Source organism: Antechinus flavipes, chromosome 3 (genome assembly GCF_016432865.1).
Source record: "Antechinus flavipes isolate AdamAnt ecotype Samford, QLD, Australia chromosome 3, AdamAnt_v2, whole genome shotgun sequence".
NCBI lineage: Eukaryota > Metazoa > Chordata > Mammalia > Dasyuromorphia > Dasyuridae > Antechinus > Antechinus flavipes.
Window position 1 is genome coordinate 387,394,065 of NC_067400.1, and position 27,955 is coordinate 387,422,019.

General features: G+C 34.6%; 1 protein-coding gene across 1 annotated transcript in view; it reads left to right on the forward strand.

Moving 5' to 3' along the window:
- Window positions 1–27,955, forward strand: part of HECW2 (HECT, C2 and WW domain containing E3 ubiquitin protein ligase 2) — a 295,562-nt gene that overhangs the window by 224,782 nt on the left and 42,825 nt on the right. The window contains exons 17-20 of the mRNA XM_051985971.1: window positions 7,304–7,387; window positions 11,908–12,017; window positions 22,625–22,745; window positions 26,235–26,348. Coding sequence (XP_051841931.1) covers window positions 7,304–7,387; window positions 11,908–12,017; window positions 22,625–22,745; window positions 26,235–26,348 — 429 coding nt within the window. The remainder of the gene's footprint in view (window positions 1–7,303; window positions 7,388–11,907; window positions 12,018–22,624; window positions 22,746–26,234; window positions 26,349–27,955) is intronic.

Consider the following 27,955-nt stretch of genomic DNA (forward strand, 5'->3'; position numbering starts at 1 on the left):
TATGTGTGCATATATGCAGAAAGCAAGTTTCATCTAGTTTGGTTCATTCTTCAAGGGAGATATTAATCTCTAACTATAATGATGAGAATGTTTATATGCCTTATCATCTATAAACAAAAGGAAGTGCTAAGTCATGTGATGTAAAGGAAGATAATCTGTTATTCTTCCTGATGACCAACCAGTTCTTGAAGGACACAATCTCTGGCTTTGCCATTGTCATAAATAGCTTGGCCTTCTGAGTCTGAGCCTATCTCAACACAATCTCCCTTCTAGGATTAAATCCATTTGTTTGTAATAGCATCTTACTAGAAAATAATTTTCAGGGAGTACTGCAAAATTCATGAATGAATAAATTTTTTCTCTGCTTTCTTCCCTTTTCCTTTTCTATAGTATGTGATTCATAAAACCAAAAGTGCCATGTTTCCTTACTCAAGACGTAGGAAGCATGCAATTCCCAGTGATTTAGTGAATTTTCATTGGTTCTTCACAATTTAAATAGTTATTTGTTAGCCTGTTTGCTTTTAAATTTATCTGTATTTGGAAATTCATGGATTTTTAAAAGAAATTTAGGTAGAAAACATATATATATATATATATATATGTGTGTGTGTGTGTGTGTGTGTGTGTGTATAAATACATGTATATATATTCTATGTTATAGAAAGAAACTTTATCCTTCTAGTATACACATTTTGGTCAGGAAATTGGTATTGATCCACTGAGAACACGTCCTGGGTTAACTTATTGTTCACTTCTGATTAACATCTATTTTTCCAAATTAATTTTATTTTAAAAGATAATTTTTAAAGAATGTCTTATTAAAATAGGAGTTGCTAAGAGTAAGATTTTGTTTCCCTTGTTGTATACACTAAATCTAATTTTATCCAAACATCTAATAAAAAAAAGTTTTGCCTAGTTCAAACTTTGAAATAACCTCAAGCAGATACTTTCAGAATAATTGTTCTGTGTCTGTACGTGTGAACTTCATATTTCTTAGGAATTTTTTCTTTGTCTTTGAGCATCTGAACAGAGCTGAAGGAAGTCCCATTACTATGTTGACTTGGTATAATACAGATTCATGTTATCCAAGTACAATCAACTCCAGTGGTTTCCTATTGCCTTTAAAATAAAATAGAAAACTTCTCTGTTTGGTTTTTAAAAAGCTACACTAGCATCATTAAACATTACTCCCCCTCTTGCACTCTGCAATGCAGTTATACAGGTCTCCTCTCTGTTCTATACCCACCATATTTCATCTCTCATCTCCATATCTTTGTACTAGCCATCCCACATGCCTGAAATGTACTTCCTCCTTCCTTCTGCCTCATAGAACATCTCCCTTCTTTGAGTTGAAACTCAGGAACCATCTTCTACATGAAACTTTTCCTGATTCCTCCAAATGCAAAATCCACCCTTGTAAACTACCTCATATTTAACTACTTAATGTAAATTTGTATTTATTGACTCCGTGTGTGTGTGTGTGTGTGTGTGTGTTTACATATGCTTGTTTTCTGCATCTAATCAAAATCTAAGCTCCTTGTGATTAGAGATTGTTTCTTTCTTTCTTTTTTTTTGTATTTTTAATCCTAGTCCCAAGCACATATTATATTCTTAATAAATATTTGATTAATAAATTAATAAACATTTACTTGATATCTCTAAGTTAATTAAACTGAACATATAACTGACCAAATGCTCCAAGAAATCATATACTGGGACAGCTAGGTGGTACAGTGAATAGAGCACCAACCCTGGAGTCAGGAGGACCTAAGTTCAAATCCAGTTTCAGCCAATTATTAGCTGTGTGATCCTGAGCAATTGACAACCCCAATTAGAAGAAGAAAGAGGAAGAGAAAGAAATAATCACTTTTCACTGGCTGCTTTACTCATTGAAAACACTTAATGACCATTGTGGTCAAGGCCTTATGCTACGCACTGGCAGAATGTTCCTGCACTAAAGGCTTTAAATCTCTGTATTATAGATCTAGATGCAAAGATGCAAGTACTAGAAGAATAGACTCCATAGGTTTGGGGTTTGGATTTTTTTTTTCTGGAGGCAGCAAAGTAGTGTGCAAAGTGTGCTAGATTTGTCAAGAAAACCAGGTATGAATACAGCTTCCAGCACTTGCTAGCTGTGGGCAGATTTCTTAATTTCTCAGAGCTTTAGTTTCTTCTGTGACTATTAAAAGGAGTATAATAATAAATAAAGGAGTAAATAAGTGGTCCTTATCATGGAATTATGAGAATCAAATTAATTAGCACATAGAAAATACTTTGCAAAACAAAATGTAGAAATGTCAGAAGGAAGGAAAGGAAAGAAAGAAAGAAAGATAGGAAGGAAGAAAGAAAGAAAGGAGAAGAGAGAGGGAAGGAGGGAGGGAAGAAAGAAGAGAAAGAAAGGAAGGAAAGGAGGGAAAGAGGAAAGAAAGAAGAAAGAAAAAAGAAAGAAAGAAAATTCTATTTATAGTCTCCAAGCATATTTCTTGATTGCAGATTAATTAAATGGTCAATGCATTAGTTGCTAATTCAGTATTGTGAGCATTGCAGTGAGTAAAATGCCATCCAGAAACAGAAGCATCTTTATGGAATCCCTTTTCCACTTGGCTGATGCACAGGACATTTTCCTTGAAAGTGGCAATCACCAATGCTAGCATTTGTTCTCTGCTCTGTGTCTTGCTTAATTCAGTTCAGTAAACATTTATTGAACAATCACAATTAACATAAATGTGAATAGATTCTTATGATCAGAGGACCTGAGTTCAAATCCAGCCTCTGATAGCTGTAACAACTTGGGCAATTCACTTAAATCTAACTACTCTTTGATGTTCTCAACTATAAAATGAGAAGACTAAATCAAATATCCTGTGAGGTCTTGTGAAATAATCCCTGTTCTCTAGGAGTTTATATTATACATTGGTCAGAGGATTATTGAATAAAAGTATTTCTGTGATTGTGGGGTCAGGGAATTTTATATTATCTTAACAATAAACTTCGTGTTGGAATTTTTAAGACTGCATTTTGTTATACTAAAGCAACTGTTTTTTGATAATCAATGAGTGATTAATGCAATAGCATTTGTATTCACTCTGTTGTTCAGTCTTCTTTCAGTCATATCCAACTCTTCATGGCCCCATTTGGGGTTTTCTTGGTTTGCTGTTTCTTTCTCCACCTATTCTGTACATGAGAAAATTGAGGCAAACAGGCTTAAGTGACTTGCTGGGGATCCTACAGCTAGTAAGAGTCTGAGGTTAGACTTGAACTCAGGAAGGATGCCAAGCCTGGCACTCTATCCACTGGCCACCCCTATCCCTATGTCTTATCCTTCACCCAGGCTACACCTAGATATTTCTCCATCAATTAAGGAATGTGAAAATGTGATCCACTGTCAAGGCTTATCTGTGAAAGTCAGCTTCCCTTTTCCCTTTTCTTATTTTCACCAATATGTATAAAGGCCAATCTCATAAAGGAGGAATATAAGGGTATTTGCTTTCATCTTCTTGGCTACCTTTTAAGAAAGCAATATCAATGACAAACTTTTCCACATGTTCTGAATTTTCCCATCTTTGATATACCTTGAAAATTGATATTTGAATGCCTGTAAAATTTTATGATTTCAAGCCTGGATTCCTTCTGTATAAAGTTGGTCAGGCCCTTCTAACTTCGTTTTTCTTGAGCACCATTTCTGCTTCTTCATATAACACAAGTGTTCAGATTTTAGAGTCCAAATGTGGTTGTTTCACTGTCATAAATAACCAGAAGGAATTACAGTTGGAATACTAGCAGTTCTTTTCCATTTCAAATCTACTTCTTGTGTGCTTTCCAATATCAACTGTCCACATTATTTCCTTCTCTTTTTTGAATCAGGACAAAATGTGCTCTTCTCTAGTGCTTTGTCCTTTTCTTTCTCTCTATATTGTTTCAAAGATCATTGGATCAGCAACCACATTTACAGATTATTTATATACTCTTAAATATAATTCTTCTAGACCTCATTGAAGGCAGCTATTTGCTCTCCCACCATCTTCACATTCTCTTGCCTTTCAGTTTCAATTTTTGTTCTTGATCTGGTGTAGTTGGGTTTCCCACACAAGATTCTTTTCTTGCCCTCACTTCTGTTCTTTTCCCCACTGTTTTATGAGGATGTTGCACTTAAATCTTATGTCATCCCCTTCTATATTATTTTACAAATTAATTTATATTCTAAACTACTCATCATCCTTGGCTACCATGTCTCACCATTTGGCAAAGAAATCAGATGCTTGCTCACCAATGCAGTTTCTTTTGCCCTCCTGATTGTGATATTTCATGAAACATGATGGAAATTCTTTATGAAATGGCAATAATGAGATGCAGTGCTTTTAGTCTTATCCATTTATCATTTTTTAAAATTGATACCTTATTGAAATAGGTCCACAGAGTTGTTATAAATCCTTGCAGTATCCTCTATTTTGGTTTTCGTTTTGTCTTTTGCTCTAGCCTATCAATGCTTTGGCTTTGTCATCTGTAGCCGGTTGATACATGTTTAGTAAGATATTGTCAATTTTATTTTTGGTGATAGTATTCACTCCTTGCTTTTTACAGTGTCCAGATTCACCTCTTGAAGAAAGTGTTAATAACATATAAGCAGGAGGGTCCTAAGTAACTTACAGTCTTTAGTCAGTTTCATTTATTAATCCTAAAGTATATTTTTCAATGTATGTATGTGGATTTATATAAGGTTTTTTGGCCATTTTTCCTTGTGCCTATCTTTTTTTGTGATAGTCACCACACACTTAGAAGGATGCTGACCTGACTTGGAGAGTCTTGTCACATTTTTCATAGAATTTCTCCTCTCCTTTACTCCCTGCAAGACATCTTAGTAGTAAACTACAACCCCCTTATCTATGGTCATCTAACATAGAAGTTAATTAGGAGCCCTGAAAGGAGAATTGATATAATGTGACATATTATAATGTTCCCTGTAGCCATGAAGTATGTGAAAAAGATGACTTCAGCCTTTTTATTTGCCATTTTGATGAGCTAGTGAGCTTCCATTTTATTCCAACTTTTTTATGTCCTATAGTTTCATTTCTAGTGAGAATGTCAATGTGGATATGATTCATTTCCTTCAGTAATGTTGTGATTCATTTGTCATTAGACAATGATTTTACATTTAGAACAGCAAGATCAAATTAATGTTTGTAGATTGTCTAAAGCCCTCTGTCTCTTTCATTCAGTTGTCATTATAGAAGTGAAAGGGGCCACATATGATTGTGGATTATTTATTATTTCTTTCTACTGTGTCTTCACAGTCAAATAATTTACCTCATAGCCAACCTAATCATATCAGGTTCTCTGTACTTAACGAGACCACTTCTTTGATAGCTGGCATAATCTGCCATTCTGATCATACCAGAAGCCATTCCAGCATGGGATATCCTTCCAGTTCTAGTTCTTTTCTGATATGACCTTTAAGAATTCTTGGGGCAGCTAGGTGGTACAGTGGATAGAGCACCAGCCCTTTAGTCAGGAGGACCTGAGGTCAAATGTAGCCTGAGACTTCCTTAGTCTTAACTAAGTCACTTAACCCCAATTGCTCCAGCAAAAAAAAAAAGGGGGGGGATGGAGGAAGAATTCTACTCTTCCGCAATGACTCAAAGAGGATTTTGTCCTCAAACATATAAGGGATCTAAATTAATCTGTATTTACACAACTGGAAGTTTATTTCATTGCTACCAAAAGTACAGTAGAATGAATGTATCATAAATAGGAGTTTCTATCAACTTTTGATCCTGTATTCTAATCACATTAATTTTTTTGTACTCTCAGGATATTTACAGTATTTTTATCCCTCTGTAGCCAAAGGTAAATTAGTAATCTATCATTCTAAAAGAATATTAAGCAAATGAAAAAAGAATCATGAGAATTTCTCATTAAAACTATGTAGATACATATAAAATGTAGAACTGAAACTAAGAAAGGAAAAAGTTGTCCATGTAACATCAAATAGTTAATGCCAAAGAAAGATGAAGAAAGAGATATATGAAAGAAAATCTGTGAGTGGGGAAAGCCATGAAATATCTGAAAAGTATTTATGTTGTAATAATTAATGAACATTATCCTAGGAATGAGATAATAGGCAGAGAATGTGAGATACTTTAGTGTGGCATAGTATATAAAACACTGGATTTTGAAGTCAAGAAGACCTGAATTCAAATTTTGCCTTGCTGTGTGAAAAGATACTTGACCTCCTTTAGCCTCAGTTTCCTCATCTGTAAAAATGGACATAATAATAGTACCAGTTTATTCAGTCACTCAAGGATTTAAGTACCTACTATGTGCAAGGTACTTTACTACTGTTCTGCAAAAGACAATCTCTGCTCACAAGAAACTCATAGTGTAATGGTATGGAGCCAAACACATGGATTGCATGCAGCCCCCACCTCTCCTCAGTAATGCCCAATTAAAATGTAATTACTACCTGATTTCAATGTGTTAATATTAATAAAATAAATAAATTTATTAACATGTGTAGTTTTCTAAGTCAATAAACAGCCTACAAGAATCCTTATTAATAATTTATTGGCCCCCATTTCTATTTGCATTGACATCACTGGTTTAGATAACATAAAACAACTAGATACAAACAAACTATATACAGGATGAATTAAAGATAATCAACAGAATATTGTGAGGATCAAATAAGAAAATACATGTAAAATTTATGGCATACCTTAAACCTCTATTTAAATGTGAATCATGTAATTATTACTAGATTTATGATGTTGATTATAATGACTAGAAAGTATATATGAAATAGACAATCAGAATAGGATGTTGTTACAAGAGAAAGATGTGTAAAAATGCCTGATTTAAAGTATGAGGAGCATATTACATGTAGCTTAGATTTGTATCTTCAAGAAAAAGGAACAGTATCCTTTTGAAAGATTCCTTTTCTAAGTAGCAACCTTCTGAATACTGCTGGGAAATCAGTGCCATTGATGTTATCGATATAAGAAGTTTATTCTCTTTAGTTGAATAATACTGCTACCTGAAGAAGCTCCAGCATCAGAGATGTTGTCAACAGAAAAACCTTTTATTTCAGGCCTTAAATTCTAAGCTTCTCTTACTTTCTTTTATAAGCTTACTCTTACATGGAATTGGTGCGACTGAATTAAAAAATGATATCTGGAAAATAAGAGATGGGGAGAGTGGAAGAAAGGAGGATTGTCTTATATCTTATGCTTTTTTACTTATTATTTTGCTTTGTGTTATCTTATCACTCACAAAATATCTTTTGGAATTATTTCTTTACTTGATTTAGGGAGAAGATTCAGTTTATCCGGACAGAGGGGACACCTGGACTGGTACGTCTTTCCAGTGATGCTGATCTTGTGATGTTGCTAAGGTAGGTAATCTGTTTGACCCTTAGTTCTTAATGTAGATAGACTCTGTGATTGTATGTTGCCAGGTTATTCAAGTACGTAATCTGATATGAATTGGGAACAAATGGCTCCATGAGGAAGAGCTGTGAAAGAGATTTGATTAATTTAGTCGTACTTTGTCAGCATGACACAGAGGAGAGATTTATAGAATTAGAGGGGACTTCAGTCTAACCTCTTTATTTTGATAATGAGAAAACTAAAGTCCAAAGCAGATAGCAGATTTCAGGAACAAGAGTTCATGATAGGTCTTTTGAGTCCAAATAAAATAGTTTTATTCCACTGTATCAGATAGATCTGAAATCAGAGACCTGTGTCTAAACACTGCCGTTGCTATTGTCAGTTTGTCATTATTTGTGTCACCTTAGGTCAATCACTTAACCTATCTTGTTTTACTCATAAAATGAAGGGACTAGACTAGAGGAACTCTAAGATCCTTTCCTGGATCTAAATTTATGTTCACTTTGAAGTGATATTTGTATTACTATTATTATTATTAGGACAAGAGATAGAAAGGGATGGAAAGATAAAAGAGGAAAAATTCTATGAAGGGAGTATAGTCCATTGACAATCCAAACTAACTTTTATTCAGAGAAGGAACTAGAAAAAATGGATAGTTTTAGCCTTTCAGAGCAAACTAATATCATTGTCACCTTATACTTTCATATATATCCACAAAATGTGCTTTGTCCTCTTTACTGTTTCAACTTATCCACTTATTAATGGGGTTTGGGAAGCTTATATGTGGAAATTTGGAATTTGAGTTATCATTTTGTCAGTAATGCTGAATAAAAACTTGAAAGTTTTTTAACATGCCAACCCATTTTTGTCTCTATTGTTGTTGACAAAACTTGCTGTGGTTGGAGAGAAGTGGAAAGAACTTATCAATAATCACCGACATTTGTAATCTGTCTAGAAAAGGGTAATGGTTATGTTCATTGTTTAGGAAGTTCAATACTAACAATAGAACAATACAGAATAATTTTGTTATGTTATTCAAGAAATGTAAAATTTATCATAGAGATAAATAAGAGTTATAGGGATTGTTGAATATTGCTCTTATGGCAGGAGTATATCTCCATTAACTCTGGTAACTGATTGCCTCATTCCTCACAGAATCACAGAATTTGAGAGTTAGAAGAGAGTTCACTGACCAGAGAAATTCCCACTATGAAAACTGATCATCTAGTTTCTGCTTGAAGGAAAAGTCCAGCCTTGCTTCCAAGAATCTGGAAGTCTTTAAGCAAACCATGCCATGTTGGACTAGCTTTTTTGCTTTTAATTTTCTCCCTGACATCAAATTTAAATTGGACCCTGCAATTCTCATCCCTTTCTTCTAGTTCTGCTTCAATCTAGCTACCACTGAAATCAAAATAAAATTAGATTTTTATTCTTAATGAGTAGTTAAAATCTGTTTAATTAAGAGTTTATAGATCCTTTTCTCAATATGGGTATGCTCCTTGATAAAATCTTGAGAAGTGAATTCCATGAAAAATTGCCAGCAGTAATTAAATTTATTTTTAAATCTTCACACAGGTGCCTTAGCATCTAATTTAATATTGCAGCAAATAGTCTGGAGGGTAAAATAAGTCAGCCTCTTATAACTGTTAGAGCCAAAATTAATTTAAGATGCAGCTTCTGAAAGGTCGAGTTTCATTGATACTCAGATTTGAAGTTAGTGCCAAATAAGTTCAGAGACTATACTATATGCCTTGGAATATAGTAAAGTTGGAGCTCTTAACATAATCATGCTTACTGCAGTAGTAAAATAACTGCCTGACAAATATCTTGCATTTTAAAAATTGTAAATAATTCTTATTTAATGAAAAAAGTTTTGCAATCAAGAAGACGTTTCAAATATTGCCTCTAATATATATAAGCTATGTGACCATGGCCTCAATGCCCCAGGCAACTTTGTAAGATCATAAATTGAAGATGAGTTGCTGATTTGCAATAATGGGAAGAATTTTCATTCAGGAATTTCTTACAATAATGAAACTATCAGTCTACCAAAATAAATAAATCCCTATCTCTGAAGGCAAGCTGTGGTCCTTGTACATATCTTTAAAAATATGGTCAACAGCTTTAGTAGGGGAAGTTCTTTCAATCCAAATTTAAAGGAGTTATAATAGAAGATAGAAAATTTATGCAACAAAGCTCCTTTGTTTTTAGAATATTTGTATTTTCACCAGTTCTTACTAATGATTCTCCAAATAATCACTTTTTCAGATAGATCATATTTTAGGAAGACTGACAGACTGAGGTGATTTTTAACGTAGAACATATTATGTTAGTTATTTAGTTAGGGGAAAAGTTAGCTGCATTCATATGTATTCTAGCCATTTTACTACATTTTGGTCATTTCCCCCCAAATCCTTTATGTAACAATGGTCAAGCTGGAACACAACTGCTAGATTTCACTCAACACACTCTGGGTTTGCATCACTCAAATCTAAATGAAACAATTTTATTCTTGGAGACAGGAAAAAATGTGTCATAGCCAAACTGATGAAAATACCAGTCAACATCTACACTTTAATAAGCTTCGGGGTAGGATACTAAATATTTTAAGCTATGTCATTGTTTAGATTATTTGCACTTTGGAGGAGTACAAAAGTTGATAATCTTCTTTTCCATTATTTACTTTAGCTTAAACAAGTGATTTTTGAAATTCATTCATAATGAAAGAACAAATTATCATTTTTCCTATGGAAAACAAAAATACTTTTTAAAACTTATGTGCATTTTAGGAAAAGAAAGAAAAAGTTACTTATACATACCATTCCCTAACTAGAAAGGAAAAAGAAGACTTTAGATAAGATTTGACAATTTGTTTTAAGGATTTTTATTGGGTACTTAATTTCTAACATGCAGCTCATCATACTTGGATGTTGAATCTCTGTATCATGATAATAATGACTGGAAAGTGGAAAGCTGCCTTCCTAACTTTATGCCTTAGTTCTTCAGCATTTATTTTTATTCTATTTTGAAGTTTCAGTGATTTGATTAATGCTCAAATAATTTATCCACAAATAAAAAGGTAAGGGAGAGTACCTGTTTCCATATAGTTCTATTTCTTAAGGGAATTATTTGTGTTAAAGCTGCAGTTTCAAGATTAATCTTTTTTCCTTCACTGTGTGTTTTACATGTTTGGACTTATTATAGTTTGTTCGATTTCATTAGTCCTTTCAAAAATTTAATCTCATATGTCTGAGTCTATAAATAACTCCTTTTTTAAAAAAAATAAAAAGCAATTTCATTACTCATCTTTAGAAGTGATTAATTATTGGGTTTTATCAGTGAACAGGGAAGAATGCACATCATAATTTCCCTAGAATGAAGTAATTAAGAATAGCTTGTGGAAAAATTTCTGCATTCATATATAAATAAATTGCAAACACATGTATTGTAAAAAAATTTTGTGCATGTCTATATCTGTCTTGAGATGAATGATGAATATTAAAAACCTACTCAATTCTTCATCATTATAACTTTTAAATAAAGAAAATCTAGGACTCCTACATTTCAATCTTTTCTGGAGGAATTGATTAATATCTTTGGGAAAGTACTTCATAAGCATAACTATTCTGAAGTGAAAAGAATAATCCTCACTGCATTAATGTTAAGTGCTTATATTTGGATGGATGAAACCAAAAAAAAAAAATAGAGAAATTAATTATTTATAGGGAAAAAGAAAAAGCCAAGAAAATAAATTAGTATATTTCTTATCTATAATAATAAATAATAAGAAAACAATAACAATAATTAATACTTAAATCAATCTTTATTATTTACCAAACAATATACAAATATTATGTCATTTTGGTCTTACAAACAACTCTTGGAGACAGGAGCTATTATTGTTCCCATTTTGTAGAGAAGGAAACTGAGGTAGATAAAAATTTAGTTGTTTTACTATTTTACTAGTTACTACCATTACTAGTAATTGTGTGAAGCTGAATTTGAACTCAGATCTTCCTGACTCCAGGTTCACCTACCTATAGCGTAAATATTTTGAGGATAGGGATCATGTCTTTGATCATTTCTTTGCAACCTCAACATTACAGAAAGGCACTGAAAATTTTCTATTTCTTTGATTTCCTTCTTTATTTTTTCCCCCAAATCATGAAGTCCTAGTGTGGTAAGTTTCAACTTTTAAGACTTAAAATACAGAATCATATAGTTAAAATAAAAATAGTTTAATTTTAGAGATTGGATGAAGGTTCATGTAATTGGTTAAAAAAAAAAAAGCTCACAAACAAATGTTCACCTCTTTTAAAGAAGAGTCAAGAAGACTTATTTTCCTTCACAAAAAAATAAGATGAAAGACCTCTCCCATGAAAGCAGAACAGAGCCTAACTTCTATGAAATAGAAGAGTGGTCCCATTATAATAGAGTGAGAATAACTCTCATATTCCATATTATAAAAGAAAGGAAGTTTGACCTCTGGTAGTAGTAAATTTCTCCTCTTTGTTTTTTCTTCCAGTTTATTTGAAGAAGAGATAATGTCATATGTGCCTCCACATGCCTTACTCCACCCCAGCTATTGCCAGTCCCCACGCAGTTCCCCTGTGTCCTCGCCTCAGAACTCTCCAGGTAAGCTCATATGGTTCTTGGGAAGTGAGTGCTGACTTTAGAAGACCTATCTTTATCAAAGACAGATTAGTTTTTGGAAGATGACATTTGAATGGTAACCATATGAATAACTCTTTGGTTATCCTGGTGTTTTTTAAATCTTGAAAACTAACTTATTTCTAAAATTATTTATTATGAACAAAGAGATATCAAGATTCTAGAGTATGAAATAAAATGCCAATAGTGAAATGATCATTCTAGTCATTTTCTTTTTATTTGGATAAATTATGTTTAGTATTCTGCAACAATGAAAATTACCTGTTTAAATTTAAATGGACTTGTGTACCTTGAAAATTACCCACTATCAATTTGGGGAATTTCAAGTAATCTCTTCTCATTCAGGGGACCATTTTGATGGAGAAAAAGAAATAATTCTACTGTTAGGAAATGATCCCTAAATACATTGACAGATCTATAATATCAATGATACAGCCACTATCTCCACTGATACAGATTATGACCTATTTATCCCTTCTCAGGCTATCTTATTTCTGTTTACTTCTTTCTATAGATTCCTCATCAAACATCTACTTAATCTGCTGGAAGACTTTAGCATTCTTTTGGTAGCAGTGTAATATTAAGGTTTTCTACCTGCCATCCTTTTCTCTTTTTACTAATTGACCTATTGATCTGTGATCATAGATTTTCGGATGTGTTGGATGCTGCTTCTTATGCATGAATCATGGCTGGTAATAGGCTGCAATTGCTAATTTATATACCAAAAGCCTGATTCTAAGATGACTTACTTGCAAATACTATTAATAAATATAATACATAAACCCATTCCCCTGTCATTCTATATTGCCTCTTTGGTTATTTCATCAAACCTAATGGTCTTTACTTTAATAATTTCTACTAAATCTAAATATTTGTACTTCTGATGCTAAAAGCTCTAGGTAACTAAAATGATACTAGATATTTGGCGTGTATTGTCAACCAAGGATATGTTTTTCATCTCTGTTTTCTACAACACATAGCCCAATAACTATTTAGAACTGAAAAGGATCCCAGAGATCATATAATGAACCCCTCTTCCCTCATTTATAGATGAAGCAAATAAAGTTGAGAAATCTTCATTTGAATTCTGTAAATTCTTTTTCTAATGCCAGTTCAGGTTTCCCCTAGAATAAGTTCTTCAAAAATTGTCACATATTCCGTTTATCATTTAGGATTAAAAGTTAATTATGGGATGAGGGAGTCCTAAAGGATGAGGGAGATATTAATTCATTAAAAATTCATTTCCACAAAATAATCATAAGATCATTAGTGTTTATTCTGGAAGAATTGAAGAATAGAAATAGAGGGTCATCAAAAGCAGAGATTAAAAGAAAATAATAATGAAGAGAAACATAAGAAATCACCAAGATACCTAGTGCCAACATTGATAGCTTCTTATTTAGTGCTTTAGAAGTTAAGTTGCTTCTTATTTAGGATGCTTTCATTTTAAAGTTCCTAAAATCCATCAAGTATTAGTCTTGGATAATTTGTACAAGGATCACATATCAAAGACATATCTACATAGTTGAATTTTATGTTTGAATGAAATGCATTCAGAACTCTCAGGTTTAGAATAATATACTTTCTGAGCCCAGATATTATGATATTAATAGAAATATTTAGGTGCCTTTTAATTTTTAGAAAGAACAATATTCACATTTTGGCCGAGTCTTTTCTTCTCTTGAAGTTGATGTATATTGCTTGATATCAATGGAAATGATTATAACTGATTTCATATGCTAAAGGATTAGGATCAACTAGCACTATTTGGTGGAGATTCTTTTGAGGCTTTTTAATAGATTAAAGTTTCCTTTTGAAATTACGCTTGGGTTTTTGAGAAAGCAACATTTCCAATAATCCAAAGAAATTTGAACTCTTTTCCCTGGCCTAGAATGTTACCAGTTCAGGGTGCAATGAAAATAATATTGTTAAAAGTTACTACTATATAATAAAATTTAATGATCTTTTTAAAATTCCCTCCAGTGACATGGTAATCTTTTTTTAAAAAAACTTCTCATCTCAAATACATTTGCATTTCTGCAAGCAAAAATGGTGACAGGAGCAATGGAAAATTTGATTCATTCTCTTTGCGGCTGTCAGTACTCACCTAAAATTTATCAAAATCTTGGAATGGGAGCATTTGTTTTTGTGGGATAATTTTAATGCCAGCCTCAACTACAGCTATGCCAACAGGAAAAGATCGTTTAAAACTTTCTGTGATTTATTATTCTAAATATGAGAAATAACAGTTGAAGAAATATTTGTAACAGCATGTTATTTTTATTACCATTTAAATAATCAGCTAAGTGTTCTCTTATATGAATACCTTTCAGATAAATGAAGATTATCCATTTAAATGTCAAAACCTTTTAATTTTTAATAATTTTTTATAAAAATCCTGGCCAGGCACACTTCCTTGCCTTCTCAGAATAAGATAAATATGTTTTAATCTTTTCTTGATGATTCAGTCACCATCATAATCATCAATAACTACTATGCTGAACTGTAGTAACTTTAATGTCTTTCCCTTCACTGTTAGTGGCTACTTATGTTGTTTCTTTGTAAGTTTTATTTTTAAAATTATATAAATAACATTTTTGTAGCATAAGAAATAAAAAAAGAAAAAATAAGAAAGTATCTCCATATGGATGTTCATAAACATCTCAAACTCAATTAAATGCAAACAGAAGTTACTAAGCTTCCCTTTAAATGTTCTCTTCCAAAACTCTTATTTCTTTTGAGGATACCACCATCCTCAATTCCTCTGTTCCCATCATCCAAGTTAACCTGAGTTCATCTCAATTTCTTTTCCTCACCTACTCTATACAACCAATTGCCAAAACTCTCAGTTCAAACTTTGCAACATCTTTTTAATCTGTCCTTGTTCTCCATTCACACAACTATCACCCCAAAGAGATCCTTGTAATCCCTCACCTGTCCCATTAAATTAGCCAAATTTAAATGGTTTCCCTGCTTAAAATCTTTATTCACAGTTGCTGTAATAATCTTCTTAAAGTACAGATCTGACCATATCAGGCCCCCTCTGAAGATATTTCTATGGTTTCATCAAATTGTCCTGGGATAAATACAAAATCCTTGGCTTAGTATTTGGAGGCATTTACAGTTGATATTTAGCTTCCCTTTCCAGAATTTCAAATGGCCTTCCTTAGACACATATTCCCCCCTCCCCCAAACTGAGTTGAACTCAGATTTTTACCACCTCAGTGCCTTTTTTCATGCTGTCCTGAATGTTTGGAATGCATTGTCTCCTTACCTTTACCTCTTAGTTTCCTTAAAGACTCATTTTAAGAAGCCTTTCCTGATCCCTCTAATCGTTAGTGCTTTCCTTCTCTCAAATTATTTTGTATTTCCATTTTTTGTGTTAATCTTTCCTCACCCTTGAGGATAGGGGCTGGTCTGGGTTTTTTCTTTCCACAGCACCTGGTATATAACATCTTGCACAGAGTAAGGACTTAATAAATTTTTGTTCATTGAATTTATCTCCAACTCCAGAACATTTATGCATAGACGTTCTGAGGGCAATTTCCACAGTTCAGAGATTTCTTTTGCTTGTTTCCAGATTTTCACCTGTATTTTGGATGGTTGAGAATGCCTAAAGCCTAAACTCTATATAATCAGGGTGAGGCCATCTTTATTGTTTTGTTCAATTGTTATGTTGGCTTTTAGCTAGATTTGATGCCAACAAAAGATGTTTAAATTGGCAAGAGGATTTCCATTTCTTAAATAAAAGGATTTGAAAAAAAGTGGTACCATGAGCCTTTCAAGGATTTGACCATGGAGTGACCCAGAAGAGAGTTTCCAGCCAAGTCTTGGGCAAATATCTTGTCTCAAAACCAATTTAGATAAATACATGAAAAGTTCCAGGATGGAATAGCACTACATATTAGGAGTAAAGCGGAGTCCTTATTTCCCTGGCATTCAGAGGTCTCTATCATATTCTTCAAATATTCCTATGTAGATGGTATCCACTGTTGGCAGTTTGACATAAGAAAAAAAAAAACTATGCAGATTATTCCTAAATCTCTTTATCTAGTCATTATCTATCTCCTAAGGTCCATCTCTGCATTACCAGTTACCTGCTAGATGGTCTCACCTGGTTGTCTCATTGCCATTTCAAAATGGAAAATATCTAAAACAGAATTTTAATTCACTATCTTTATCTTCTTCTTTCCCCAAAACCTGTCCTCCTTCTTAAACTATCTATTTCTGTAAAGTGCACTTATCACTGTTCAGGTCACAAAGATTTGCAACTCTTGACTTTCCTTCCCTTCTTCACTCCGCATGGCCAGTTAGTTGCCATTTCTGTTACCACAACATATTTCACATGTGTTCTTTCTCTCCATGCACAGAATCATCATCTTTGTTGAGATTCCTATCATCCATTGCTTTTTATAATTGCAGCCAAATGGCCAAGTGAATAAAATGTTGGATTTGGCATCAAAAATACCTAAGTTCAAAATCACTTACTGGTTTTGTGATTTTGGGGAAAGTCATCTAATTTTTCTCAGTCTTAATTTATTAATATATAAAATTGGTTTGATAATAGCGCCTATAGAGGCAGCTCAGTGGTGCAGTGGGTAGAGCACCCACCCTAGAATTTGGAGGATCTGAGTTTAAATCTACCTCAAACACTTACTAGCTGTGTGATCCCAGGCAAGTCATTTAATCCCAATTAACACCAGACAATAATGGTAATAATAGTACTTACCTTACAGCAAATTTGTGAGGATCAAATGAAATAATATATAAAAAATATTTTTGCAAACCTTAAAATGTTACAGAAATATTAATGATTATCATAGCTTGGTTTCCCTATTTCTAATCCCTCTCCAATTTAATTACCAAAGTGCTAAATTTATATTCCTAAAGTACTGATTTACCATGTCTTTTCCCTATTCAAGAAGATTCAATTGCTCTCTTTTGCTTCTAGTACAAGAAAATGAATCCTCAGTTTGCACTGAAGGCCCTTCACAGTCCAACTCCAAGTTTCCCCCTTAGTCTTCCTCACACACACTAGATTCAACTTCCAGTCAAACCTCTGCTCAGGTGTTCCTTCCTCCATGATATCTGCCTTCATTCCTCAGTTCTTAGATTGTCTTCTCAAATTTCATTGTTGTTTTGTTGTTGCTCAGTAGTTTCAGTGTCTAACTTTTCATGACCCTGTTCTGAATGGGGGTTTTTGGCAAAGATACTGAAGTGATTTGCCATTTCCTTCTCCAGCTCATTTTATATATGAGGAAACTGAGACAAACATATTAAAGTGATTTGCTCAGGGTCACAATAGCTAGTAAGTGTCTGATTTGAACTTAGGAAGATAGGTCTTCCTGATTTTGGACTGGTACAATATCCACTGTGCCACCTAGCTGCCCCCTCTCCTCAAATTATTTTGCATATATGTTATTTTCTCTTTTGTTCTCCTCTTTCCCCTAATAGAATATAAACTTTTGAAGATAGATCTGACTTCACATTTTGTTTTTTTTATCTTTAACACCTAACACAGAGCTTTGGCACAGAATATTTGTCATGTTTTCAATATTTCTCATGTCATGAATTCCATGTTAAGGAATTTATTGTACTAGATTGGGAATGTGTAACTATACATAGATAAATTAGAATACTATGAAATAATATTTTATTGTGCTACCTAGCACACACAAAATGAAGGCTAAAAAGAGTCTTTCCTACATAGACAAAAGAGGCAGAATTCAAATCAGTATTTCAGCTGGTTATTTCATAAATGTAGGGAGAAAGGCTAGATTTGTGATTTCCATAGGAAATTCCTGAATGAGCATACAGTCCCCTACATACCAATTCAAGTTGGCACCTTTCTGAAACTTACAGTTTTAGAGAGTTTTCCAGAGTGACGTACCCATGGTCAGCAAGCCAGGATATGTAAGAAACAGGTTTTCCCAGATCTGAAGTCAGCTTTTTATGTCTCTCTCCACTATGCCACATTTCCTCATACTCTTATGCAGATAAATAGACGACCCCTGTGCATAAATTCACACATATGTGATATATACATATTGAGAGAGCACTTTTTTGCTTCCTTACTCAAAATGAAAAGTATACAACTAATCTATTCATGAGTTTATTTTTTCTTGATTCTTTTTTCATGGTCATGGTAACATCACAATTGCATTGGTTCAATCTTTGAGGAATATGGTTGGTTCCCAAAGTAGAAGTTATTATTGTATCTATCCTGGAATTTCTTGGCACTTACAGCTGACTTGCAACAAGAACTTGCCATTCCCCAACAGAATCATTTAGGGGTAAATTTTCTAACCATGAAATTATGCATGAGTGATTTTCAACTTTTCCATAAAAGAACCATTTGTAAAAGTATTTGTGATCTTACAAAGTTTCAGTCCCAAGAGCCTCCAGAATAGTATTCTTTGAGTTTAGACTCATTTCATGAACTCAGTAATAGTGGAATCCATCATGGCATTTCACACTTCCCTTTAACTATCTCAAATGATGGGAAAAAGGAGAATAGTAGATTTGTCAATTATTTAATATTGTTAGCTTTTATGGAGATTCCATTTCATTCTCTTTAATACTGTGAGCTGGTTCTTCCTTTCCCTCTAATCCTATTACTATAATATCCCCATAGCGCTATACTCTGTCCTTTGTGGGGTTCTTCCCCTCATTTCTATGTTTCTATTCAAGTTTCATTTTCCTAGTGATTATCAGACATTTCCAACTGAATGTCCCATCATCACTGCACACTCAGCAAGCCCAAAGCTGAACTCACCATCTTTCCCTGAAACTGACTCCTTTTCCCAACTATTCTATTATATAAGAAAGGCATAATTAATAGAAAGTCAAATTTGGAGGCTAGAAATCTGGGTTTGAATCCTGCCATGGATATTCTCTGAGTAAACTTGGGAGAATGACTTAAGCTCTCGAGGAGAGTTTACTATGTAGCCCTAGGAAACTGATTTCAACTTCCTTCTGTAATATAGAGGGAAAAATGTTGGCATCTCAATTGAGATTTACCTCTCTCAATTCCAACTATACACATTGTTTGTTGCCAGTCCAGTTTTTCTGATGATATGGTCACTGCGGAGAGTTCAAGGAGGAAGGCGAGGGAGTCTTTTAGGTCTCATTCCCGTTCACTTCAATAATCTTTGATTATAAGCACAGTGGTCTAGTTCCTCAAAGTGCTCTCAAAGCTTAATTGCCTTCTGTTGATATTATTTTATGTGATATAGACTGTCTAATTCTTTAAACCAGTTCCAATATATTTTGTTGTCCGACTTCATCCATTGGCTTGAAACATTTAACTCCTCCTCCCAAAATAAGGGTTTGTTTGCACCCAGCTTATACTTTTGATTGATATTTCTGATTTAATCAAAAGGTGCTTTTACTAAACAAAGGTATTAGTGGGTGGAGCATCTGGTTACTTAGATTAATTGGGGTTGGGAATCTGAGACCTTCCTTTTACACTTGGATTAGTGCAACAACTTCCTAGATCATTATTATGTCTCCATTCTCTCCCATCCATAATATTCTCAGACTAATATTTCTTAAACACTGCTATTATAGTTATATTCTCCACTCTTATCCCCTTCAACAAGCTGCAACCAGAATTATAATTAGGATGCAGCAGTTGGGGCTTCAGCCTAGATAATTTTAAGGATATTACTAATACCTGTCTAGGAGCACATCCCCCTTTCCCTTCTCATCCTTCCCTCTGCCTGGCTTCTGGCCACAGCATTGTAATTCAGCCTCTGCCTATCTGACTGTGCACCTTGACTACCAGTACTATTGATGTCCAGCTCATACTTCTAATAGTTGATAATTTCAAACTCTCTTGTCCACCCAATCCCTTTCTCCCCTGCCCCAAAATGGCAGAGAACTTTGTTTTCTCCCCCTGGTGAAGCAGGCAAAGACGTGTTTCCTTTCACTTGTGACACTTCCCAAGTAAACCTCCTCTTCCCTACCCCTCCAATATCACCATAGTTTGCCTTAGATGAAGTTTCGTTTTGTTTTTGTTTTTGTTTAAAACCAAAAGCATCTCTACTTTTAAGACTAGAGACATGAATAATCTGGCTTGTTTCTACCTATTCAACCTTATTTCCCCACTATTCCATGCTATACAATATCTACTTTTTTCATGTGAGGAAACTCACTGTTCACAGAACAGAGGATGTTCATTTCTACTTTTCTACTTAAATTCTCATAGCTTCTTCCCAATGTCCCTCCATCCCCACCAAGTTTTCCTTCCTTCATCCCAATTGTTTAGATTCTCTTACTCCTTCAAGGCCCAAATCAAGGCTCTTTCTCTCTACCTGTATAACTCAAATGTATTCCATTAGAATGTGAACCCTTTATTTTTGCCTTTCTTTGAATCCTTTGAGGTATATGAGGTGTCCGGGGACTAGCATTTCTAGTATGGGGGATTGCCAAACCCTTTTCAGGGCTACTTTTGGTCTCCACTTTTACCCAATTCTCTGGCTTCAAGAAGCTAGGACATGTACAGCAGCCATGTCCCTGTAATATCATCTTGGCCAAAAGGCTAAACCAAGTTGAAGGTAACTGACAGGTTAGGAAGGTGTCTACCCTAAGCATGGGAAGACTTATTCCAGTGGAATGAGTGGGTGAAAACTGTTCCAATGGCCTTGAAGATGGTTCAAGCAGAATATTCCAAGGTGATTACCTTGGAATCCACTGCATTCTGGGGTCATCACCTGTTGTTCTGAATTTTGTTTTGCCCCTGGATTTTGATGACTCGGGTATAGAGAGGGAGATTGACAGTTCTGTGCAAATCTGCCTCGCAGCAGTCCAAATTTGTGCATAAGACCGTCCTGTGATATCATCTTTGAAAATGAAGGATCAATAACAACAATCCTCTGTACATAGCATAATACCTTGCAACATAATAATTGTGTGTTGACTGTCATAGGTTTTTCTAGGTGTATAGAGAATTGTATGGACCTTACACTTACAAACATATGTGCTTGTGAACAAATTGTATGGAAATAACTCTTGCAATCATATGGGCATGCTGAAGTCTTCACTTTCTCCCATGATGTATTGTAATTCCTCACAACAAAAAATAAGTCATAAGCCAGAATTTTTTTTGAAAACTTTTTTATGAAACTTTACCCAACTATTCTAGCCCATATTGATCTCCAGTCCCACTCGCCTCATTACTCCCCTACTTCCACAAAACAGAGTTGGAACATTGAAGAGAAAGTTGGATGCATCTGGTCTGACCCATGCTAGAATAAGAATTCCAGACTGGTTGTAATGTACTCTCTGTGTAAAGGCCATCATTGAGGAATAAAATAATTATAATAACCAAATAACATTTGTATAGCACTTACTATGTGCCAGGCTTGTTAAGTGCTTTACATTTAGTATCTCATCTGGCCCTCACAATAACCCAGGCAGTTATGTGTTAGTGTTATTCCCATTTTACAAAGGAGGAAACTGAGGCAAGCAGAGGTTAAATGATTTCCCATGGTCACACAGCTTAAGTAAGTGTCTGAAGTCACATCAGAAACTCGAGTCTTCCTGACTCCAGGCCCAGGGCACTATTCACTGCACCACTTTATATCAGTATCTGGCACTTGCTAGAGATGCTTGCTAAATATGCTTTCTTCCATCTTTCCTAATGTCTTTTTGAAAGTTATGTATCTTTTTTGTTTTATTCATTTTGTGAGAAATTTTGTTTTCTCTAGTGGAAATATTCATGTATATTTCAAAACTCTAGGTGTGACATCCACATTCCCTCTTAGTTTTATGCCCCAGCTTACCAGTCACCCTTGTAACACTAAAAAAGCTTCTCATGAAAAGGAAGTAGGTAGGGCCCCTTATACTGTTCATTAGCGGTACTTACTTACTGTTGAATGACATTTAACACCCCTATGCTGTTTCCCCACCCAGAAGTAGTGTCCTTGGCAATAGTGTCAGTTCCTGGTTTTATGTCAGGATTAAGTTTTACCTTATAAAATGTTTTGCTTTTTCTTATAGAATTATGTGTCTGAATTCATTTTTAGTAATGGGGCATGTCTGACAGAAGTTGATTTTATGGGGGAGTTCAGGGAGAATTATGAAAAGAAAATCCATTATTTTTGGCTTGTTGTCCCACATTCTTTCATACTGTAACTCTCTGTCAAGTTACCATTATATCATCCTAGCATCAAGCTGAGAGATTCCACACACTGAACAGTGACCCATTGGAGATGAGTTATTTGTCTGACTCATGTTGGTTTAGGCTAAAGAAAAGAACATGTTTCATTAACACATCCTTACTGTTTTGTCTATTAAAATTTGGAGTTGATAATTATTGACTAACATTGACATAATGACATATTTTGAAGAGAAGGCATCAGTTGGAAGCTCTGTTAAGTTTAATTATAACTTTAACTTTAAAAGAGATTAAAAGGACATGTTAACTGTGCTATCACCTCTACTTTATAATTTTGTTTTTAAAACCATAGCAGTCCTTTTTAAAATGATGACTTCTGGGAAGAGTTTTCACTGTGCTGGTTACCTAAGAAGACTAGGCAATTCCAGTTTATTCTCTTTATGTTTTACAGGTACGCAGCGTGCCAATGCTCGAGCTCCTGCCCCTTATAAACGAGATTTTGAAGCCAAACTACGGAACTTCTACAGGAAGTTGGAAACTAAAGGATATGGGCAAGGGCCAGGGAAGTTAAAGTAAGTCACATTGATCTGTTAAACCAGATTTGTAGATTATTAAAAAATGATCTGTGTTTGGGAAATCACCAAAATGACTGAATGAATTTGATCAGACTTTACTTTAGTCTTCCACTGGTATCCTGGAATTGTTGAGTGAATTATATAAATACAACCAAATTCTGAGAATAAGTACCATTAAGTCTTAAATAGTTTTGTTTATTTACTTTAACATACCACCACTCACTGTGTTGTAAGAAAAAAATTACATTGGGGAGAGAACTGAATTTTTTCTCTTTTTAAAATTACATCTTTTCTCAACAGACAATGTATGCTCCAATTGCCTTTCAACATGTTGTGAATTAAATTTTACTATTACACATGTTCATCCTTGAGCATTAATAACTTTCATCTTCATTTCTTCCCACACAATAAAAAATAATAATAGTTTGTGTTTTTAGAGGATCTTACAGTTTACAAAGAAATCTTTAAATATCCTAAGTGATTAAAAAATGTTATTGCTCCTTATCCTTATCCAGCTTCCTTCATATTTGGGGCTACTAAAACAATGATAAGATTTGTGCCAAGAATCAGTTTTGAGGGTGTAGGTAGAGGCTAATTATCATCATATCATTTGAGAATGCCAAAGGAGGGGAATTTTCCTGCTGATGCTGGACATTTCTAGCCATCCAAATGAACCAATGATATAGAAAGTAGCTTTTAGTTTGAATTCAAGGTCTGATTTATGGACCACAGCCCCATTTGAAGACCTCTTGGATACAGATGGAAGTCTCATTTCTTCCCAATCCTATGCTCTTTCCCAGGTGCTTACAAGATAGGAAGAGTTAATATAAATGAATTATATTAGAATTATGGGATAGCAAGAGCTAAGCCATAATTCTAATATAATTCTTAATTCTCACATTTATGTAACACTTTACAAAGCATTTTCACATCTATAATCTCATTTGATCCTCACCAAAAGCCTATAAGAAGAAGAGGCCATATATTATTATCCCTATTTTATAGATGAGACTCAGAACACTAATTAACTTTCCCAGGGTTAACACATCTTAATAAGTGGCAGAACCAAGACTCGGCTCCAGGTTGCAGATTCTGATTCTAAATTCAGAACTGTCTCCAATATACTGTTTCAGGAATTTCACAAAGCAGCAGCTTTTATTCCTTTGCTACCATGGACTTTCTTCTGCATTGAATTCTTAGAAAAAAGAAAAGCTAGAAACATCCTTCTTGTTTCTCCTACTCCTGGATGACCAAACTATTAGTCACTATCAGGCAGGCCAGGACATTTTTACACTCAGCTGAAACCAAAAACATAAAGGCCAAAAGATGCATCTAACTGCAGTTGCCTCTTAGCTACCTGAGGCTGGTGAAAAAAGGAGAGAAGAAAAGCTTTGGAAGTTGCCTCCATGTCCATCACTCATCCAGAAGTCAAGTAAAAACTCCATTGTTTATAAGGGAGAATCAGAAGAAATGAGCAGAGAGCAGGGAGGTGGGCTATATGGGTTTTAGGACTTTGTTGGAGGGATTAGCAAAGACAAAAGCAAATCTTACTATCTGGAAGTATCATGATACGGTAGAAAAAATGCTGAATTTATAGTCAGCAGACCTGTATTCAAATCACAGCTTACCATTATCTATCTGTGTGAACTTGGGAAACCATAGTACTTCTTGAACCGTTTTCTTTCTCTGAGAAATGAGTGGTTTAGATGACTTCAGAGGTTTGTTCTAGTTCTATTTCATCATTATCTAATTTGATAATGACTGATAATTCAAAAAAGTCCTAGTTTTCCATGTGTCCCCAAATTCATTCCGGAGCTACATTCATCCAATCCCTTCAGAGAGCTCTGCTGTTAATACATGTGGGCACTTCAGCTGCGGGGAGCAGTCCCATCCTTGCTGGACTCTCTGTAAGCTCTGTTGGGGACCACTCCAAAAGGGAGGAACTGGAGAATTACTTCAGGCAACTCTGTTGACCTTGGCGGGCACATCCAGGGCCACCCACGAGGGCTCTTTTGTAAGAATGTCTAGCAAAACTCCTTCCATGCACATAGTTGACCCTAACAAATGACTGAATTAAATATAATTGAATAAGCTCAATGCAAAGAAGCTCAATATTGCATTAGTAATAGGAAATATATAAAGGAGGAGTATCATCTTTGCCCACTTCATGCTTCAGGTAGTGAGATTTACAAAATCATTCATACCCCTAGAACTGGAAGGGACACTGGAGACCATCTACTCTAATCACCTCATTTTATAGATCAGGAAAATAATGTTCACAAAAGTCTTGTGCAAGCTCAAACAAGAAGTAAGAGTCTGAGATAGAATTTGAACCATGGTCTTCTGACTCTAGTCAGGGTTCTTTTCACATTATCATCATGACCAAAGTGGATATTTGTATAGGACTTTAAATTTTGCAGAGTGCTTTTACACATATTATTTCATTTGAGTCTTAAAGCAATTCTGTGAGGTAGATGGTATGACTCTTGCCCAATATACCTGATTAGCATTGAACTAACTGAAATTTCAAGTAAATTGATTTTCCAAAGGCCATATTATTAATAAGAGCAAGAAGTGTCTTTAGGCTGACTATTAGTTCCCTTTTGTCATCAATATAATCTTTTACGTGTTGTCATTTGCTTTAAGTTCAATGTGAAATGTCCTTAATAATAACTGTGATTGTGGTGGCTTAACCTTTGTATGCCTTAATTTCCTCAGTTGTAAGATGGGGATAATAACGCCTAAATTCTCAAGTTGTTGGGAGGATCAGATGAGATAATATTTGTAAAGCACTCAGCACAGTCCCTGGCATGTAGTAGAGATTTAAAATTGTTAGTTGTTGTTGTTATTATTATTACTCTTAATTCAAGACTTTTAAATAAAACTCAACTATGCCTAGTGAATGCTAAAATATAGATGTTTGAATTTCGAACAGAAATTAAGAATCACTATAAACCTTTTTTGGAGGGTTATTTTCTCTCATTCTTGTCTGAGTTATTTCCTTCGACACTTGGTAACGAAATCCCTTGCCTAAGTACAGTGAAGCCTACACATTACCTAATGGGGTTGTAATTCCTTTATTAAACAAAAGTTTTGTGTGCTTTATTTGGTAAGCATTTCATTCTTGGGGGAAAAAATCATTTCACTGTGCACAATGGATTCTCTGGAGTTATTATTCCAGATCATGGGCAGGATGCTCTGTCTACTGTCTTATATTCTCACATCTATTAAAAAAAATTACAGAATACAGTTGTGTTAGAAATAGCTGGTGATTTCTCTCCCAACAAATAAGCTAAGTAAGTGGAGCTTTTAATTATTGAGTTAATCTTTTAAAAAGTATGATTTTATGTAGAGACATAATATATAGAGATGGCATATATGTTTATATTTTACATACATATATAAATACATATTACATGTGCTTGTGTGTTTCCCTTTAGGAAAAGTAATGGAAACTATTTGTATTTTTAAAATAATTATGTACAGGTTAATCATCAGAAGAGACCATTTGTTGGAAGATGCTTTTAATCAGATTATGGGCTATTCCAGAAAAGACTTGCAGAGGAATAAGCTCTATGTCACCTTTGTTGGAGAGGAAGGGTGAGTAGAACAGAGAAGTGGCCTCTGAAGAGCACAAGTTGCCTGTTATGCAGCTGTGCCCGGATGTTTCGCCACCATGTTGTGGTTGCCTGAAACAGGAAAGCATTCTGGCAGGAAATACCATTTATGTAAGCTTAAACCTTTAAATATGATTTCTTTCTTTCTTTCTGTCTTTCTTTCTTTCTGTCTTTCTTTCTTTCTGTCTTTCTGTCTTTCTTTCTTTCTGTCTTTTTCTTTCTTTCTTTCTCCTATCACTCTGGATTTCTTTTCCTTTCTCTTCTATTTTTTTTGGCTCCTTCAGTTATTTAAAAATTATTTGACATTGAAAAGATTCTCAATGTTCAACTGAAAACAATTTCTGAGGGATTTTTGGCTCTCCCTTTTTTTGAGGGGCAAGGTGGGGATTGAGGGAGGGAAGAATTTATATTTGATTGAATTTGCTCTTTAATTATGGTGTGTTGAGAAAAAAGCATTACATAGTCTAGACAAGGCCAATTTTGCTTTTACTGGTTGAAATCCTATTACTCTACTAAGAGATCCTTGTGAGCAATGTTTCTTGGGCCCCTCTCCCTAATTAACTCCACCTCCAGTTTCTCTGTTTCCTTGGGAGAGGAAGGAAACCATGCAAAATATCCACCTGACATAAACAGATGTATCAAACCTTTATGACTCTTCAGTGAGTAAACAGCTACAGATAAGGATTAAGCAATAAAGGTGTCCTAGACTCCCACACTGTTGAAGACTCTTGCAGCAACACAGACACAACAGTTGTCAAATTCTCATCTTGGAAGCTGCCATTTCCCATTGCTATTCTTTCCTAATCTCCTCAGTTCCAGTCTTGCATTTGATTTTTCTGGGGTGAGGAAGAGTTTAGTGATCCCAGCTTTGAGTTGGAGGCATGGTGAAAAACCTCAGAGCATCTTCTATCACCCTTTGTTCATTTGCATGGTTTGGTTTTGAAGCAGACCTCTTAGCCAAGTTTAGGGAAGTTTGCCACTCTGCTCCTCAGGTGCTGGACAGGTCACTGTAAGATAAAGTTTCTTTACCTTTGGTTGTCTCCTATGACAATGATCCATGGGGATTGTTTTCTTATCCTTAGACCTCCTTTATCATTCCAGTTAATGACTGAGTCTTGCTGCTTTTTCATACTATATCATTGTAGTCTCTCCTTTCAGCAGTTGGACTGAATGTACCTTTTACAAGGCAGCCAACAATGTAAAACTGTGAAATTATTAACAGAAACTAAATGATTTGAGACTCATGGTTTTAATGACCAGGACTCCCAGATTGTCACCAAGGGTTCATTAAAGTGGCTAGGAGGCACAGGTGTGCCAGTGATAAATGAAGAAATATATTTGGCTTTAATACAGCTATGCACAGGATGTGAAGTATGTTCTGCTCAGCCAGTGAGGGGAGAATGAATTCCCTCACCTGACACCCCAGTTTCCTTCCTACACAATTTCATCTACTATGGAACATTATTATGCCATAATGAAGCTGTGGCTCAAGTCTTAGCAAGCCATAGGTGAGAGATAGCACGCAAGAACTAGATTTGGACCCAAAGACCTGGGACCAAATCCTGTCTGGATCACTTACTAGCTGTGTGA